The sequence below is a fragment of the Hydra vulgaris genome, chromosome 02, assembly GCF_038396675.1.
Source record: "Hydra vulgaris chromosome 02, alternate assembly HydraT2T_AEP".
NCBI lineage: Eukaryota > Metazoa > Cnidaria > Hydrozoa > Anthoathecata > Hydridae > Hydra > Hydra vulgaris.
The window spans coordinates 26,439,603-26,456,949 of NC_088921.1; the positions used below are offsets into that span (position 1 = coordinate 26,439,603).

Sequence of the window (17,347 nt, forward strand, 5' to 3'; positions counted from 1 at the left end):
GTTTTTTTCAAAGATGGAAGTTTTATTAACACTTTCTATTTTAATTTACATTCTCTTCTTTTATATATTTCTCTTTTGTATATTTCAAGTAAATTACTAATGATAACAGTATAAAAGAAAATGTCACTTAATCAAAAGGATTTTTATTAAAAAAATATTTTGCTAAATAAACTAATTTCTAACAATTGAAACTAGTTTAAAAAATGCAAGGATTTGTTGACTAAGCTAACTAATTAAAAACACATCATATAAACATCATCACATCATCATCATCGTCATTATAAACATCATCACATCATATAAACATCATCACATCATCATCATCATCAAATTATAAACTTTAGGTTTAATAAGTTCAAACACGTTTTCAATATGGATATGAGTATTAATGTAAAAAAAAAGGGCCCGCAAAAATTTTTACCCGAGACCTGGCTTGGCTCTCTATGGCCCTGTATATATATATATATATATATATATATATATATATATATATATATATATATATAATACATATCTATATATATACATATATATAACAATACAATGCATAGAGGGCTGTTAGGAAACAGGTAATAAAGTTATGTGTAAAGAAATTGATTGTTTAATTAATATAAATTTTAATTAAATATTTTGCTATGGTTACTTAGTCTTGCTAAAAATTAGTAAACCATAGGTGATACACCACCTAATTTCGCTCTGCAAAATTAAGTAACTTTAGTAACCAAATATAAAAAATCACTTTTATAAGAAGCAAAGACTTCATATTAATACACATGCCAAATATAGTATACGTAGCACAAATGAAAAATCTTTAACTACCAGAAACAGGTAGTTGCTATTCAAAATTAGGTATCCATAGCAATTAAATATAAAAAATAAAGAATTTTTAAGAAGCTTAGACCTCATGTTTACACTCATGTCAAATTTGGTTAATACATTAAGTACAAGCAGTATAAGAAGCAATATATTGAAAAATAATTTGAAAAAATAATTTTTTTTTCAGTACGCAGCAAACGGAAACTTATTTAAAGTACTTTATTGTACAACAAAATATTTTATGTAACTTGTTGTACAATAAAACAAATAGAAGTTACTTAAATTATTTGTTTTCCCTCATACCTCGCCCAATCACTCTTTCTTATAATGACACTCTAATAATAAAGACACTCTAATGTTTAAATGTAATAAATAAAAATGTACAATGAAATATTTATGTTCATTAAATTTTGTTAAATTTTTGTTGCTATTAGTTTGAAAATTTTTCAAACATTTTAAATTATTTTTTAATCCTTAAACTACTTTTGGAATTTTTTAAAAGTTTATTTCTTCTCGCTTCTGATAACGTGCCCGGAGACCTGACAACCGACTGCGCAACTGAATTTGAATCATCCGGATTGTTTCCGATTCGATCCGGATTGTTTTCATTTGGCTTTTTGATTGCGTTTAACTCGTTCGTTTTCCTTCGTGCGTTTTGTTCATTGGATTTTTCAACCTCTTGGATGTCTTTGTTGTTTACAGTGAGATGTTCCTTATCGACACTTTCGTGGTTGTTTTTCTCTTTTTCTTCGTTTTGTTTTTTTACCATTGCATTCCACACAGAAAGATTTTTTCTAAAACAAGAAACTCACTTGTTTTAAAGTGTCCGGCAAAATTAATACAAAATTAAAAAGTTACTTACTTTGCACCATCTACCAAAGGAACTGTTCCAGGAATTAACTTTGCTAACAACTCGTACCCTGGTACACAAATTCCAACCAAGAAACCCACCTGCACATTAATAAAACTAATAACAATTAAAAATTAAAATTAATAATGAAAAAAAAACTTTAAAATTTTAGAATTAATAAGACAAAACCCACCTGATGGTTAGGTAGTTTATCAGCAGTATCTCTATCCATCATAGGCACAGGAGTCCTCCCCAGAGCTTTTTCTTCATCACCCTTAAAAATATATTTTAATAGCATATAAAACAGTTTTGTGACATAATAATATACATTATACATTTAAAGTATATATATTCTTTTTGAAGTTTTCTTTTTATTAGTATATATATATATTATTTTTGAATCTTTTCCACACAAAAGATTATATCTCATCCAAAACCTGAAGGTGCAAGCGAGATAACGGTGATCCAACTTGTGTTTATCTCGTTAATGTTATCTGATTTAATCTAATTAATTACAAAATTCAATAAAATGATAAATTAAAATCGTACACAAATTAGGAGAAACGAACCACCAAGCGCACTTATGCATAATGTTGCACTGCACACTGGGAAGAATAGCTTCAAAATCAGAGTTGTTAACAAGACCAAAAGTACCAAGCCAAGACCACATGTTACAAGGCTAAAGTCAAGATTTAAATTTTGGCCTTAGGTTAAGGCAAATTATTAACAAAACTGTAGGTAACAAGTGCTGTGACAATAAAACCACATATAGTGATATTAGACCAAGGTTATGCGCAGAATTTGACGAAGTCAATAAGAAAATATACTTGTAGATATATATGAAAGCCAAAAACAAAAATACATAAAAATAAAGAATAAAAACTTTTAATTCTTTATTTTTACGTGTTTTTGTGCCTAATGCTAACAACTATTATTAACATATTTTAATTAAAAATATGTTTATATTAATTGTTAGCATTAACTATAAGTCATAACCATTTACTATCGCTATATAGTCTATAAGTCTTTATTACATTTAAGAAACATTAAAGTTTCAAGCAACGGATAAGACATACGAGCTCTATGAGGGCACATTATCAACCCACTCTGATAAAAGATACGCCCGACATGAGCTGATTTTGCAGGAACACAGAAATACTTGTCAAATATAGATTTTTAATTTTTGAATATTGTTTCATTGTGTACAGTTTTTATTTTACGAAAAATCTTTTTGATTAATTTCTAGTAATTGATTCGTTCTTGTTTGTAAAACAAGATTTTTTCTATTATTTGCAAAGAACCATTTTTTTTTGGTAAAGGGCTTATGAATCTGACGTTTAACACTATTTTAGATGTCAAATTGATTTCTGGTGTTGTTGTCGTGACCAAATTATCAACTTAAACTATTGCTAATTTTTTTTTCTAATTTGACTCATTCAACCTAATGGCACTACTCTCCATACTCTTCCTGCTAAACAGGTTAGAAAACAATTTAAATAAGAAAGTTTAAATAAAGCATTAAAAAGCAGTTTTTATTTAAATAGTTTTTTAAATTCAACTCAACTTTATACTACTGTCTTGACAAAAAGACTTTTTTTTTGATCGCTTAGAACAGGCAGCCAATCTGGAACCCCTGATCTCAGTTCTGTAACAGATTGGGGCTTGCAGTAACTTGTAAATTTTAAATATAACAAAACTCATTTATTTACTGCAAACAACTATCACAATACTGTCAACATTCCTGTAATCATAAAAGGCAACCCAGTCCTCTTCTTTATATCTTCTTAGATAACCGTTCACTACTGACCTCTCACGGAAACATATGAATACTATGAAATATATGATCAATTGCAAAGTTATTATCGGCAATGATTGCTTTTCTTTTTCATGCTATCGTATATTTATCATATATCTGTTTATATGCTATATCTTACTCCTCATTCCATTCTCTACCTCTACACATTTTTTATTTGCTCCTGTATGAAACACTGTTGTCTTATTTAGGTTAGCTCTTCTAATGATGCTCTTTCTCTTTTAGACAAGGTCTAAAAACGCATTGTAAACGTAGTTAGATCTAGTTTATTTGCCAAGCTTAAGCCTCTCTTCCATAATTGCATCTCTTTCTCTTTTCTACAAATACTATCATGGTCGCTTCTCAAAGAAGCTATCATCTCTAGTTCCATCAACCAAAACTCATTCTTGCCTAATTCGTCATTCAGCCAAGTAACATCTTTTTACTATATTTTTCCTAGCATGCTCTAAAAACTATTTTTTGTCATTTTTTTTCCCTCATACTTAAACCCTTTCGAACCTCTTGTATCTTCATGTTTTCTTGACTCATACAACCTACAACTTTTTAAGTCTTCTTTCAACTGTTTTCTTGCTCTTTAACTCTATTCTTTGTTTTTTAGTAACTCCCAACTTAATAGTGGTTGATTGCAGCTTTGTTGGGAGTGAAATAAAAACAATAAAAATAAAAAATAAAATTATTAACTGTTTAAAAAGCAACAAATTTTCTTAAGTCCTCTATAGTGTACTTCAAGTTTCTGATCAAATGCCCTTTTTTATATAACTTAAAAATCAACAATTTAAAATAAAACTCTTTTTACTAGTGTGAACAAGTTTTAATAGCTTTTTTGTTATTAAAATTTTTTTTTTCAAAAATAATAGCAAATTTAATTGATATTAAATACCAATTAAAATTGCTATTAAAATAATTTTTTAACACCAAACATGGTCTTTAACACTAAATAAAACCAAACATGGTCTTATGTTAAAACATTTGATCACAACATAAAGTGCTTAGTCACAGCCCAAAGTAATTTTTCATCATTTTATCAATCAACTCTGTAAAAATTGCATAAAACCATTTTCATTTAATTTAAATCATTTTAATAATCTGTTTTTTTACCACTAAAAAAAATTAAACTACTTGATGTTTAATATAAATAAAAAATCTTTTGAATAGTGGCTTTCCTTTGAATAGTGGCTCATACATAAGGTATTATGTATCGCTTACATATCGCTTTTTCATTGAATCTCATTAAAATTTTAATCTCAAAATATTTAAGAACTATTATTATTATTAGATATCTAATAGAAATTCAATAGAAACTAAACAAGAATATTCTCTGAAAATGTTAAATGAAAGTGTTGCAACATATTTCACATATCATGATAGGTTTACATTTATATATATATATAAATATATATATATATATATATATATATATATATATATATATATATATATATATTTATATATATATATATATGTATAATATATATATATATATATATATATATATATATATATATATATATATATATCTACTATAGCATATTTATGTGAGCATTTGCTAACTTTTTTTGCTTATCTAATTGGATACAGCTTTTTGAAAAAAGAAGAAAACAAAGAACAATGAATGAAAAGATTGCTGCCACATCCCAAACCCTTAGTCGATGTAGCAGCACTCCACTGTGATTCAGACTATTTGTCAGTTGATATGTACTGAAGACCCCGGCAGCAGGCTATTTCAGTATGACGTCACACTGCTCAACTAAATCAGCACTATAATATATATATATATATATATATATATATATATATATATATATATATATATATGAATATCATCATCATCATTATCATCATTATCATCATCATCATCATCATCATCATCATCATCATCATCATCATCATCATCATCATCATCATCATCATCATCATCAATCTCATCTCTTGATTCCACTAATCACTTGTTTCTCCGCGCAGCGGCCTTGTTCGTCAAGGTTCATGTTTCGGAGTTATAGAGATGGGAGAGGGTTATAAACCACTATTAAGTAGCCTCCTCATCTGTAGTGGCCTTCTCAGCCTTGAGGAGGTGAATAACAAAAAAAAAAAAAAAAAAAATGGCGGTAGTGGTGCAGTGGTAGAGCGCTCACCTACTAAGCAAGAAGTTCTGAGTTCAATCCTCACCACGTCCCTGGTAATACCAAGCTCAACTTGTTTCTCTGCGCAGCGGCCTTGTTTGTCAAGGTTTGTATTTTGGAGTTATAGAGTTGAGAGAGGGTTGTAACCATAACTAAAAGTAGTTTCCTTGACTGTAGTGGCCTTCATGGCCTTGGGGAGGTGAATTAAAATTTAAAAAAAAAATCTCAAATCTGTTCTTGTATGGAACACTGTTACCATATCAGGTGCAGATCTTCAAATGATGCTCTTTCTCTTTCAGACAAGATGCAAAAATGCATTGTAAACATAGTACATAGTTGGACCTGCTCCTGCAGCCATTGTCACACTGTCGTAATGTTGTTAATATATATTGTCATAATATACATATATATATGGCATATATATATATATACATATACATATATATATATATATATATATATATATATATATATATATATATATATATATATATATATATATATATATATATATATATATATATATATACATATATATATATATATATATATATATATATATATATATATATATATATATGCAATGTTCACTCAAAGATTTGTTTTAGACAAGAGTGTTATAATTTCAAAACTAAAACCTTATTCTCTTTTTTAGTGTTATTTAAATTCTCAAGGCCTAAAGGGCCACTACAGTTTTGGAGATTTTGAATGTTGCGCTACCAGGGAAGTAGTGGGGATCAAACTTGGAACTACACCACAACCACATATTATATATATATATATATATATATATATATATATATATATATATATATATATATATATATATATATATATATATATATATATATACATATATTCTTCCATATAACATTTTATACAAAATATCTTTTAATTTTAAACATTCCTTTTTTAACTGCAGAAAATACTTTTTGAGATAAAAGTAACTTTTTCCCAAAAGTATTCTTTGCAATCTTTTTTTATTCATGATTATATACGTTTATATTTATTTTTAACCCCTCATATATTTATTCATGATTATATACACGTTTATATTTTTTTTTTACCCCTCATATATTTATATTTTTTAACCCCTCATGCAAACATACTTTTATTAGTCCACCCACTTAACATATTTCAATATCTAATATATGGACAGCTTTTCATAGTTTAAAAATACAACATTGACATAGTATTTTCAACTATAAAATACCATTAAAAAGATTTACTTTTCATGTCCTAATATATCAAATCTTGGTAGGTAAAGCTTAAGTTAAGCTTACTAAAAATGGTCAAGTTAAACAAAACTACTGAAAAATATTCTATATTTAAATATATGTTCTAATGTTTTATGTTATTTATTTATCATAGTTAATTACTCTAAACTATTAACTTTAATTTGTATCAATTTAATGCTGCTATCCATGTTATGTCCCAGTAGGCACAAGACATTTTTTAGATGTCTAATAAACCTATTAATGTCTATTTTTATATGTGTTTTAATATATCTTTAACTTATCTTGTTCCCACTGGGGGAGCATTTTCTAACATAATTTTAAACAAAATAATATTTAAACAAACCTGAGCATAAAATTCTTGAAAAATAACCTTCACTGTTTCATACTGTGTTTTCCATGGTTTTGCACAGGCTGACAAATCACAGCAAGTCATGGCCAATGCCCTCATCATTCCTCTAAAGCAAATTTTGAAAAAATGTCAAAAATGTTGTTTAAAAAAATTAGTATTTTGTGTTGCATATATTATGGACAAATTCTCTACAAAAGAATTTACAAATAAGTAAAAGAAGATTTAACAAAAAAGATGAGAATTTTTTAGTTAAAAAATGTTTAAAATGATCTTTTCAAACTAGTTCCATCTTTTGATTCAGGGCAACACTTAAGTCATAACCTAGTAAACATAATATTTGGTTGGTTTTTAAAAAATTAAAAACTATAAAGTTTTCATGAACGTTTACCTACAAACTTCATTTGGTCACTCTTCTGCACCTTTTTTTCAGTATTTTCTGGTCGCTTATTCTTGACTTGACAATGAAGAGAATGAAGTCAATGAAGCTCTTTTTCTTTTAGACCTTGTCTAAAAGAAAAAAAGCTTCATTGCATCACTCTTCTTCATTTACAGAGAACCTTGAGGTACCCAAGAAGTTCTCTGGAAATAAAGAAGAGTGTTGGAGGAAGACATTAATAAAATGGTTAGAAAGAAATGATTTGATAATCTCAAAAACTTTCCCAGATACACCATATGAACCAAGCGTATGAAAAAGATCAGTATACCAAACTTTAATGAAAGATTTAGATATGTTAAGTGCAATAGCCCCTGCCTTGCCACTTCTACCTTTCAATCACAACAGTTAGCAAGAATCTTTCAATTACAACAGTTAACTTGCTAACTGTTGTAATTGAAAGATTGAACAAGCTGTAGAACAAGAAGATCAAAAACTGTATTGATTGTCTGACAGTAAGATGTTTGACTCGGGAAAAGAGTAAAAGTAAATGATTAGGTTTGTCTGGAAAACAAAAGAGTTCTAAAAACCTTATTACCAGCCGGACTCAGAACCATTAAACTGGGTATAAGAGCAGTACCTGAGGGTACTTTGGAGACGATAGAAAGAGTCGCATTGCCACTATCAAGGAGACACAAGCAAAAATCTATAAGTAGAGTCAAGAAGATCCAGTATTTATCATCCTAGGCAGGAAATAATGTAACAAAGTTTTACATCTATGCCAGCCTAATAGATATAAAGGGTTCGAGTCTAGTCAACAGAACTATTCTGCTTACCCCTAAAGTCTTCTACAATACAGTAGCTGGATGCAGTTAATATCTTCCGAAGAGAAGTATTTTTATTGAGACACCATCTCTAGTCATGGCAAATTAAATGAGCCATTCACCTGCTTTCACTTAAATTTATTTGTATCTATTTTTCTATCTAGTTTTTTAATACAGCTTTCTCTATCAACATCCTAACCATTTGACTTACTACTTTGAATGCTGCATTTTCTTTGTCTTTTTAAATATAGCATCTTTCAAAATAACTTCTGCTCATACAATTGAGTTTTATATATGGCTGATAGACCTTATCAGACTGTCTGTATTCTGATATATTCTGTATTCTGAGCCTGTTTTTTCAAGCATTTCATTTTTTTTTTTTGTGATCCAATTTTTTCATCTATATACTTCATCTAATTTTTTCATCTACATACTTCATCCAAATTTTCAATACCCATATGAATCTCTTCATTTTTTCAGATGTTCTACCAATTTGATGTCATAAATAACTAGTTTGTGAAACTTAGGCTCTGCTTGGATTTGATTTATTCTTATGTTAGTCAATAATTTTTTTTATCATGCATTTGGATTTAAACAAAATCCCCTTGCATCTTAATTCCATCTGACACATAAGTTAAATTCTTTTAGTCGATTTTTATAAGTCATGTATTTCAGACTATCAATTATTTACCTCAGCATCTATCAAACCTTAGCATCCAAAAATTCTAATAACATTTCTGTTTGAGGTACATATACTGAAACTATATTAGGCATTGCCCTCCACTATCTAATCTTTTTACAATGATTCTCACTCATTTTATCTAAACTATCATTTATCTATTCTTCTGTTACTAAAATACCAACACCTTGCACTCCTTCATATAAAACCAAAAAGAAATAGTATCAACAACCATCATACTCAATAATGAGTATGATGAATGTCTTGACTAATAATGGCCACCCTTCGAGTAAGTCTTTTGCAGGCAACATGTCTAGTTTTTTCTTCCTTCCATTTCAGGTTTCTCTCCACTCTTATCTCAGATATAACCCACATTGACTAAATTAACATTGATTGAATGTTTGATTAGTCAATTTGGGTTATACCATACCTTTAATCACATCAACACTCTCACCAGCTAATACAAGCCACTGATCAATGAATTATTTCTGACCAGTGAGTCACCTGAGTCAACAAACTATCAGATGTGCTAGGGTGGTGCAATGTTTAAAAAAATACTTTCAGGGCTGCCACACAGCCCATGAAGATTTGACGGGTCACTAATATTCGGAAAAAAAATTTATTGTCATGTTGGGTCTCAAAAGAAGCAAAAAACAAAAACTTTACCAAGTTCAACATGCTTCTTATCACACTAAGGTGGAACTTTTTTTTTTTTCATCTCCTGGTGAGCTGCCTTTATCACTGCTAAAGAACCTCATCTACTCATAAAGATTTTCTTTATAAGATTATTTTAACATCACACCAGGATCCTTTAAAAAAATTTCATTTTTCATCAGTTATCTTATTTTTACAACTATTGATATTAGTTGTGATCAATTTATTTCTTAGCACAGCATTGTGCAGCCCAGCCTTGTTTTACAGTAAAAGGTAAGATACTGAGTTGTAACATTTATTTAAAATAAAAAGCCTCCTCAACTGTAATGGCATCTGCAGCCTTAGGAAAAAAAAAAAAAGATCATTCAAGTTTAATAATGACAAAAAATAAAAAAAAACAATATTTTTTAATACACATATTTGAAAATATATTTAAAAAAACTCACACAAAAAACTTTGACAAATTAAGTGACATATAGAACATATGTACGTATGTACATACAACATGTGCACATATGACATATAGAACATATATGTCTGTTGATTAGAAAAGAAAATGTACAATGGTCAACAACCCTGTACAATAGAACAACAACCCTGACATATAGAAAATGAAATGTTAACATGAATTTAAATAAGGGTTTAAAACATTCTTTACGAAAAAAATATTAATTTTATAATAATGTTAAATCTAATAAATGTATAATAAATAAAAATACCTGTGCTCTTCAAGCTTCCAATTAAATTCATTTTTTTTCACAATATCAAATAGTTTGGCTTTATTGCCAAAAAACTGTGCAAGATCAGTCGCCAAAATACAATCGCGAACAGTTGCTAATACCCTTTTATACTCGCTTTGACTTAACTGAGAAAATATATTATGACCTTCATGCTAAATTAAATCAGAAAGCATATGTTTAAATATACTTTATATATAGTTTAAATATATTCTACAAATATGTTTAAAATAATCTTACACACGCTGCTAGATAAAACAAAAAAATTAAGGTAATCTTAGAAAAAACAAGGTAATCTTAGAATATTTGACAAAAATCAGGATTGTTATTGTCAAAAAAATCAGGATTGCTTTTGTCAGGATACCAACAAAAATCAGGATTGTATTAAGTTTAAGGTCAGATCAGGTCATCATGATTACCCTGCTACTGAAAGCATGTAATCCAGTACAAACTAGCATATGTACTGCTATCTTGCAGGACTCCTTTTTGAATCAAATATAAAAAAAGTTTAAATCTGATATAAAATATGCTTCTGTCTCGGAGCTCTTGATTGAGTAAAAGCTAGAGATGTTGTTTCAATAAAAACATTTATCTTATCTCTTTATCTTATCTTTATCTGACTGTTTCCAGAGACTTTCAGGACGCCTTATAAGCAAAGACATTAACAGTAAGCAAATTTTTGTTGAGCATTGTACGTTTTCTTTTCTAATCAACAGACATAGATGTAAACTTGCTACAATGTTTTTTTGAATGGAGTATTGTCTATGCTAATATTTTTGTATCAGTTTGGCAATGACTAGACAACTCTTTGTGTTATCTTATAATGAGTGTGTAGCTTTAAAACTCAGTTAATTGGTTCTGAGGCTGGTAATAAGGTTCATGGAATGCTCATGGCCTTCAAAGTAAACCTTCACCCCTAGAAAATTTACCAGACCTACTCACTTTTTGTGAGACTAATTTAAACTCAATTCTTTCACTCTTGAGTTAGAGTGTTGATTCTTTAAATCCTAGGAAATCCAATAAAACATAGTTTTATTGGATTTCCTAGTTTTATTGGATAAATATGTTTAATAAACATTATTAAACATATGTTTAATAATGTTTATTAAACATATTTATCCAATAAACATGCTTGACCCAGGCATATACTTATACATCAATTTACCAATATGTTCTAAAATCTATTATTTCTGTTGACTTTTTCTTTATAAACATTTGTCTACAATTTCATTTATCATCATCCTCTTAGCTCTTTATCTCCATATTTCTAAGACTCTTTTGATACAAGACTCTTTTGATGCTATTATAAGACTATTAATCAAACAAGACTCTTTTGATGCTATTATAAGACTGCACTCTTTTGATGCTAATTCTTATCAAACTGACCTAGCCCGTTTTCTTTATCAATCTGGAAGTAATAAGCCATTACTTTCATAAATGCAAGAGTATTGCTCTTCACATACCAAAGGATTTCAATAGTTTGGCATCATATGGTGTATCTGGAAAATTATCAGAAACTATTGAAGCATTCCTTTCTAACTGCAGTAATCAAGTTCTCCTATCATTTTTAGTAACTAACCACAAGGTCTACCACAAAGTTCTTTCCTTGGTCTCATGTTGTTTTTTATCTATATTAAAGATCATCTCTACTTTTATCTATATTAAAGATCGTTTTTTATCTATATTAAAGGTCGTCACTAAAGTGGCTGATGATACATTTTACCACTAAAGTGGCTGATGATATATTTCCCCCTCATTCCAGTCTTGATAAAATAGACACTTTTTCCGAACCTACCTTGAGTAACATTTAATCTTGTAAGTAATCTCTCTTCTATGATATATAGCTTGGCACTTGCCAAAACTGGTGAATTTTAACCCCCAAAATACTTAGTTGCTTAGTTACTAATCATCATTACAATAATGTTTATATTTCTATCCTGATGAATGACTGAATAATCAAATGCTCTTACTGAGTCCTCTAATTTATTATCTTTCATTAATAACCTCTCCCGGAACCATATTTTTAATCCCTTTGTATAACTTCATGCTCGAAAATATTTTATTCATCTAGTTTTTTTTCATTGAACAGCAATTCTCTACTGTCTACATTTTTTGCTGATTGTTTTACAGCGCTTAAAGTTTTTAAAGTGCAGTAAAGTAATTTTCAGTATTCAAAGTTGAAAGTAATTTACAGGGCTGAAAATTAAAAGTAAATTACAGTGTTGAAAGTAATTTACAGTGTCGAAAGTTGAATGTAATTAACAGTGTTAAAAGTGAATTTGTTAAAAAAGTAAAAATTAAGTTTTTTTTTAGTAAGTATTAAGTTTTAAGTTAAAGTCTATGTTTTTGAACACTTCAGTGTTAGAGGAAAGTCAACTCTGCCTTTTTCAACTGTCTACTTCTACTAGTACAACTCTGTCTACTCCTCCAATATTTTTCAAAACCAATAAGGTAATTCAAAAAATCTCTTGCATTAAAAAGCTCTTCTATGGAACTAAAAAAAAAATGCATGTGATATGCCAGTAATAGTTAATCAAAAATAATTTAATATACTCAAGTGGTGGAAACATGTTTATTTCAGATTTCTATTTATACAATGTTTAACAAAATATTTTCCATTTTGTCTACTGATGCTCCTTACTCAGTCTTTAGCAAAAGTGATAGAGTTCTTATTAAATGTTCAAAGATTCCAAGCACATTGGAAGTCATTGATTGTTCTTAAGATTGGTTAAAAAATCAACTTTGATTTTAGCTTGTATCATTTAATTTCAAATTTCTTTGTTTTTATTTTTTCGTTTATTTGTTAACAGAGAAAAATATAAATGTGACCTTTTGATGTAATATTTTCTAATAAACAGAGAAAAATACTAACATAACCTCAATTAATGAATATGAAATTTTTATAATTCTTTAAAAACATAAAAATAGGGAAAAAAACTTTTATTCGATTTTTATAGATAACAATAAATTAACAGGGCAGCAAAGATCCAATTATTATTGCATTTTTTTAAATCTAATATTGTCTAATGTTTTAATACATCAAAATAAACCAACAGTAAAAGATTAATTATGTTACACAAACTTGTACTATTCCTTAGAAAATACAAAAAGAATACAAATATAAAAATATTTCTATCCAAAATGTAAAAATATCTAAAATATAAAAATATTTCAGAAATTACTTGGAGAATAGTAACAGTTTGGTTAAAGTGATGGTGCTCAAGTGTGGAAGTGGTGTAGACTGAGGCAAGAGGAGTTCCTTCCACCTTCATCCATTCATTATTTTTTCCTCGATGATCCAAATCATGACATAAGCAAGCCACATATAAAGCAACAGCCTATTTAATTTAAAACATCAAAAATATGTTACAGCTATAACTATTCTAATCTAAGCCAAAAAATTTCTTTCAAAATTTCTTACCTCTAATCCGTCAATGATTCCTGCAGAAGATTTCACAACACAATACATGCAATGGGCTACAGTAAAAGCATGCGTCCAATTATGATAAGGCACACGTCGGTAGTTTTTTCTTACAGTTAAAACAAATCTTGTTAACTCAGTCAAATCAAAGCGACTAAAGTAACATTCATTTTTAAAAATAAATTTGCAATAATAAAATTAATTAAACTATTATAAATAAAAATTTAAAACAAAGAAAATCTATTTATTATTAGATATTTAAAAAAAATTTGTATCTTATAATTTTTGAAAAAATAAAATTAACAAAATTACCTATCAGTTTGAAAAAGGTCTCGAAACAAATCAATAGATATACTAGCCATTTCTAATTCTTTTAAATCAAATGCATTAAACTCAAACCTAAAATTGTATAACTTAAAATAAAAATATTTATTTTGGTTTTGAAAAGAAACTATTATTACTATGGTTTGTTTGTTATTATTGTTATTATTACTCTGGTTTTAATTCTGAAATCTTATCTTGATTTCAATGCTTTTAAACTTTAAAATTTTAAACTGATGCAACAAAATTGACTTTACATCATTGTATATTGGTGTTTATTTATAATTATAATAACACATAAAACAAATACACTAAAAACAAAAACTTTTTTTCTGTTGCATGAGATATTTAAACTGATTTTTATGTACTTTTTAATGCTGAACTTAATTTTTGTTGGCAAGCTCTAGTTTTTTGCAATTTCCAATTTTTCAGTTTTTTGTAAGCATTATGAAAACATGGTGACCAAAATAAAAAGTGGGCACCACAAACTGCGTACCATATTTGCAAAGAGAGCCTTCAAGATTGAACAAAAAGAAAAAGAAAAAATTTACCTTTTAGAGTCACCGTGGTGTGGAGGGAACCCGTAAACCATATTGACAAATTTTGTCTTGTCAATCTCTGGTATTGGAAAAATAAAGCAGCAAAAAATAGCCAATCCCAACATTCCTTCTGCTATTAGACCAATTCAACATTCTGAAAAGATTCCAATTCCAATTTCTAAAGGTTTCTTTTTGTCAGCTTATGAAAAAAGCATGTCAAAAGTTCATTTATTTGTTTTCCGTAATGATATATCAAGTCTCCTATTACAGTTCGGTTTTTATATATGTAATCCAACAGAATGGAGGCTGTTTATCGATAGCTCAAAGCAAAGCCTCAAATGTGTACTTTTGAACTGTGGTCATATTTTTTGTTCTTTACTAAATGGTGATTCTATTTATTTGAAAGAGACTTACCATGACATTAAAATGGTGTTTAACTTGATTAAGTATGCAGAACACATCTGGATTATTTGTGTAGATCTAAAATGGTAGCAAAAACTTTCTCCTTGGTCAGCAGAAAGGTTTTGCTAAATTTTCATGTTATCTATGCATATGGGATAGTTGAGCAAGAAAGCATCACTAAATACAAAAGGAATTGGCTATTCGCAATAATGAATGAGCCCATTGTTAGCAGAAACAAAATAGTTTTTCCATCACTCCATCTAAAACTTGGTTTCACAAAACAATTTAAAAGCGCTGAAAACTGATGTTTGTTTTTGGTATTTAGTTAAAACATTACCTGGTGTGTCATTAAAGAAAAAAAAAAGCTAGAATTTTTTATTGGTCACAAATTCGCTACCTTATAAATGATAAAGAACTTGTTAAAACAATTGATTTAAGGAACTGCATAGTTGTCATTTGTGGATGTTGCAAAAAAGTTTCTTAAAAATAAAAAAGCTGAAAACTATGCAGATTTAATTGATAGAATGTTAAATAACCTTTTGTGATAGTGGATGTAAAACGAGTATAAAACTTCAATTATTTTTTACTTTAAATTACTATGAATAATTTTAAATATCTATATCTCTCAATATTCAGGAGAAGATCTTAATTTAGTTCATCATCATTATCATCATCATCAGTATAGCATCCTTATTTCCATGCTCATACAAATTGGATATTTTCTATATAATAAAACCCTATTTTTCCAGCAAATCAAAAATAAGTAAGAACATTATTAAATAAGAGCATTAATGTGATAAGTTTTTTGTTGACCTGCGCAATTAGTATTATGAATTGAAATATGAATAGTGAGTTGACTGGTACTAAAAATTAATGAGAACTGGAAATTAAAAAAAAATTTCTTTTAACCAAAAGTGGAAGAAAAAAAAAAAAAATATTAATACTAGACAATTAAAACCAAAACTGGAATTTTTTAGTTTGACTAATGTAATTTGTTTAAAATAACTAAAACAAACTGATAAAGAAGTTATTTAAATGTTTTCGATTTGAAAACAAAGATTAAAAATATTACTAATAATATTTATATAAACATTATTTGTAATATTTTTTTCTTATTTACTATATTATTTAGATTGTTACAAATTTTTTCATTTTTTGAAACATTTTTAACTTTATAGAATATTCTGGAAATTATTGAACTGGTTATTAATTATGGTAGTAAATTACTCCTAACTTATATCTTATATTAATATTCAATTAACTTTTATTAACAAAACTTAATTCTTGTTAATTGAAGTAGTATTTACAATTGATATAATCTATCATACATAAATTATCTTTTTGTGCTTCCAAACATTTTGAACTCTTCTCATAACAAAGATAAAAAAAAGGAAAATTACTTAAAGAATATAATTGTACATCTATGAGCTATACGTTTGTAAATCTATTAATATTAATTGGCTATTAAACTATTATTTAAGACAAAAGTTTTTGGTTAGTAAGTTTGGCCGAGTGAATTGTACAATATGCATTAAAATTTATAGATTAAATGTAGATTTTTAATAGCATAAAATAACATCCATTCAACTTCTTAAAAACCTTGTAAGTCAAGAATGAATTTGATGTTTAATGCCATTACGGCAGCTGCCTAAGCCTAAAAAGTTAAATATAACAAAAATTTCGCAATCACCTGCTAATGTCTTCCCATTTTGTTTTTTTCTCACAGTTTCTCACAGCCCATATTTCATTTTCATTACAAGTGCTATGATATGATAAAACTTCTAAAGCAACCTGAAAAAATTTATTAAGATAAATATATAAAATATTTAAAGTACGCAGACTCATATTTACACACATTAACCATTTGGTAATGCATTAAGTATACATACATATATATATATATATATATATATATATATATATATATACATATATATATATATATATATATATATATATATATATGTATATATATATATATATATATATGTATGTATATATATATATATATATATATATATATATATATATATATATGTGAAAAAATATCTGATGTCACATATATGAGAAAAAATATCTGATGTCATATATAATGCCATATATGATGTCATATATGACATTGTATATGCCTATATAAAAATGCAAACCTTATACTTTTGCTCTGAACGACGTATCTTGTCATAAAGCTAAAGAATATATTATTTAAAATAT

General features: G+C 27.6%; 1 protein-coding gene across 4 annotated transcripts in view; it reads right to left on the reverse strand.

Moving 5' to 3' along the window:
* Nucleotides 1-1,169: 1,169 nt before the first annotated feature.
* LOC100200597 (probable 3',5'-cyclic phosphodiesterase pde-5) overlaps nucleotides 1,170-17,347 on the reverse strand; it is a 67,552-nt gene continuing 51,374 nt past the window's right edge. For all 4 annotated transcript variants that reach the window (XM_065790444.1, XM_065790445.1, XM_065790447.1 and 1 more), the window contains 10 exons: nucleotides 17,284-17,322; nucleotides 16,827-16,927; nucleotides 14,187-14,273; nucleotides 13,875-14,028; nucleotides 13,636-13,791; nucleotides 10,436-10,608; nucleotides 7,181-7,292; nucleotides 1,860-1,940; nucleotides 1,679-1,767; nucleotides 1,170-1,610 (listed from right to left, as the gene is read on the reverse strand). In XM_065790444.1, the coding sequence (XP_065646516.1) occupies nucleotides 1,277-1,610; nucleotides 1,679-1,767; nucleotides 1,860-1,940; nucleotides 7,181-7,292; nucleotides 10,436-10,608; nucleotides 13,636-13,791; nucleotides 13,875-14,028; nucleotides 14,187-14,273; nucleotides 16,827-16,927; nucleotides 17,284-17,322 (1,326 nt within the window). In that variant the 3' untranslated portion in view covers nucleotides 1,170-1,276. The remainder of the gene's footprint in view (nucleotides 1,611-1,678; nucleotides 1,768-1,859; nucleotides 1,941-7,180; nucleotides 7,293-10,435; nucleotides 10,609-13,635; nucleotides 13,792-13,874; nucleotides 14,029-14,186; nucleotides 14,274-16,826; nucleotides 16,928-17,283; nucleotides 17,323-17,347) is intronic.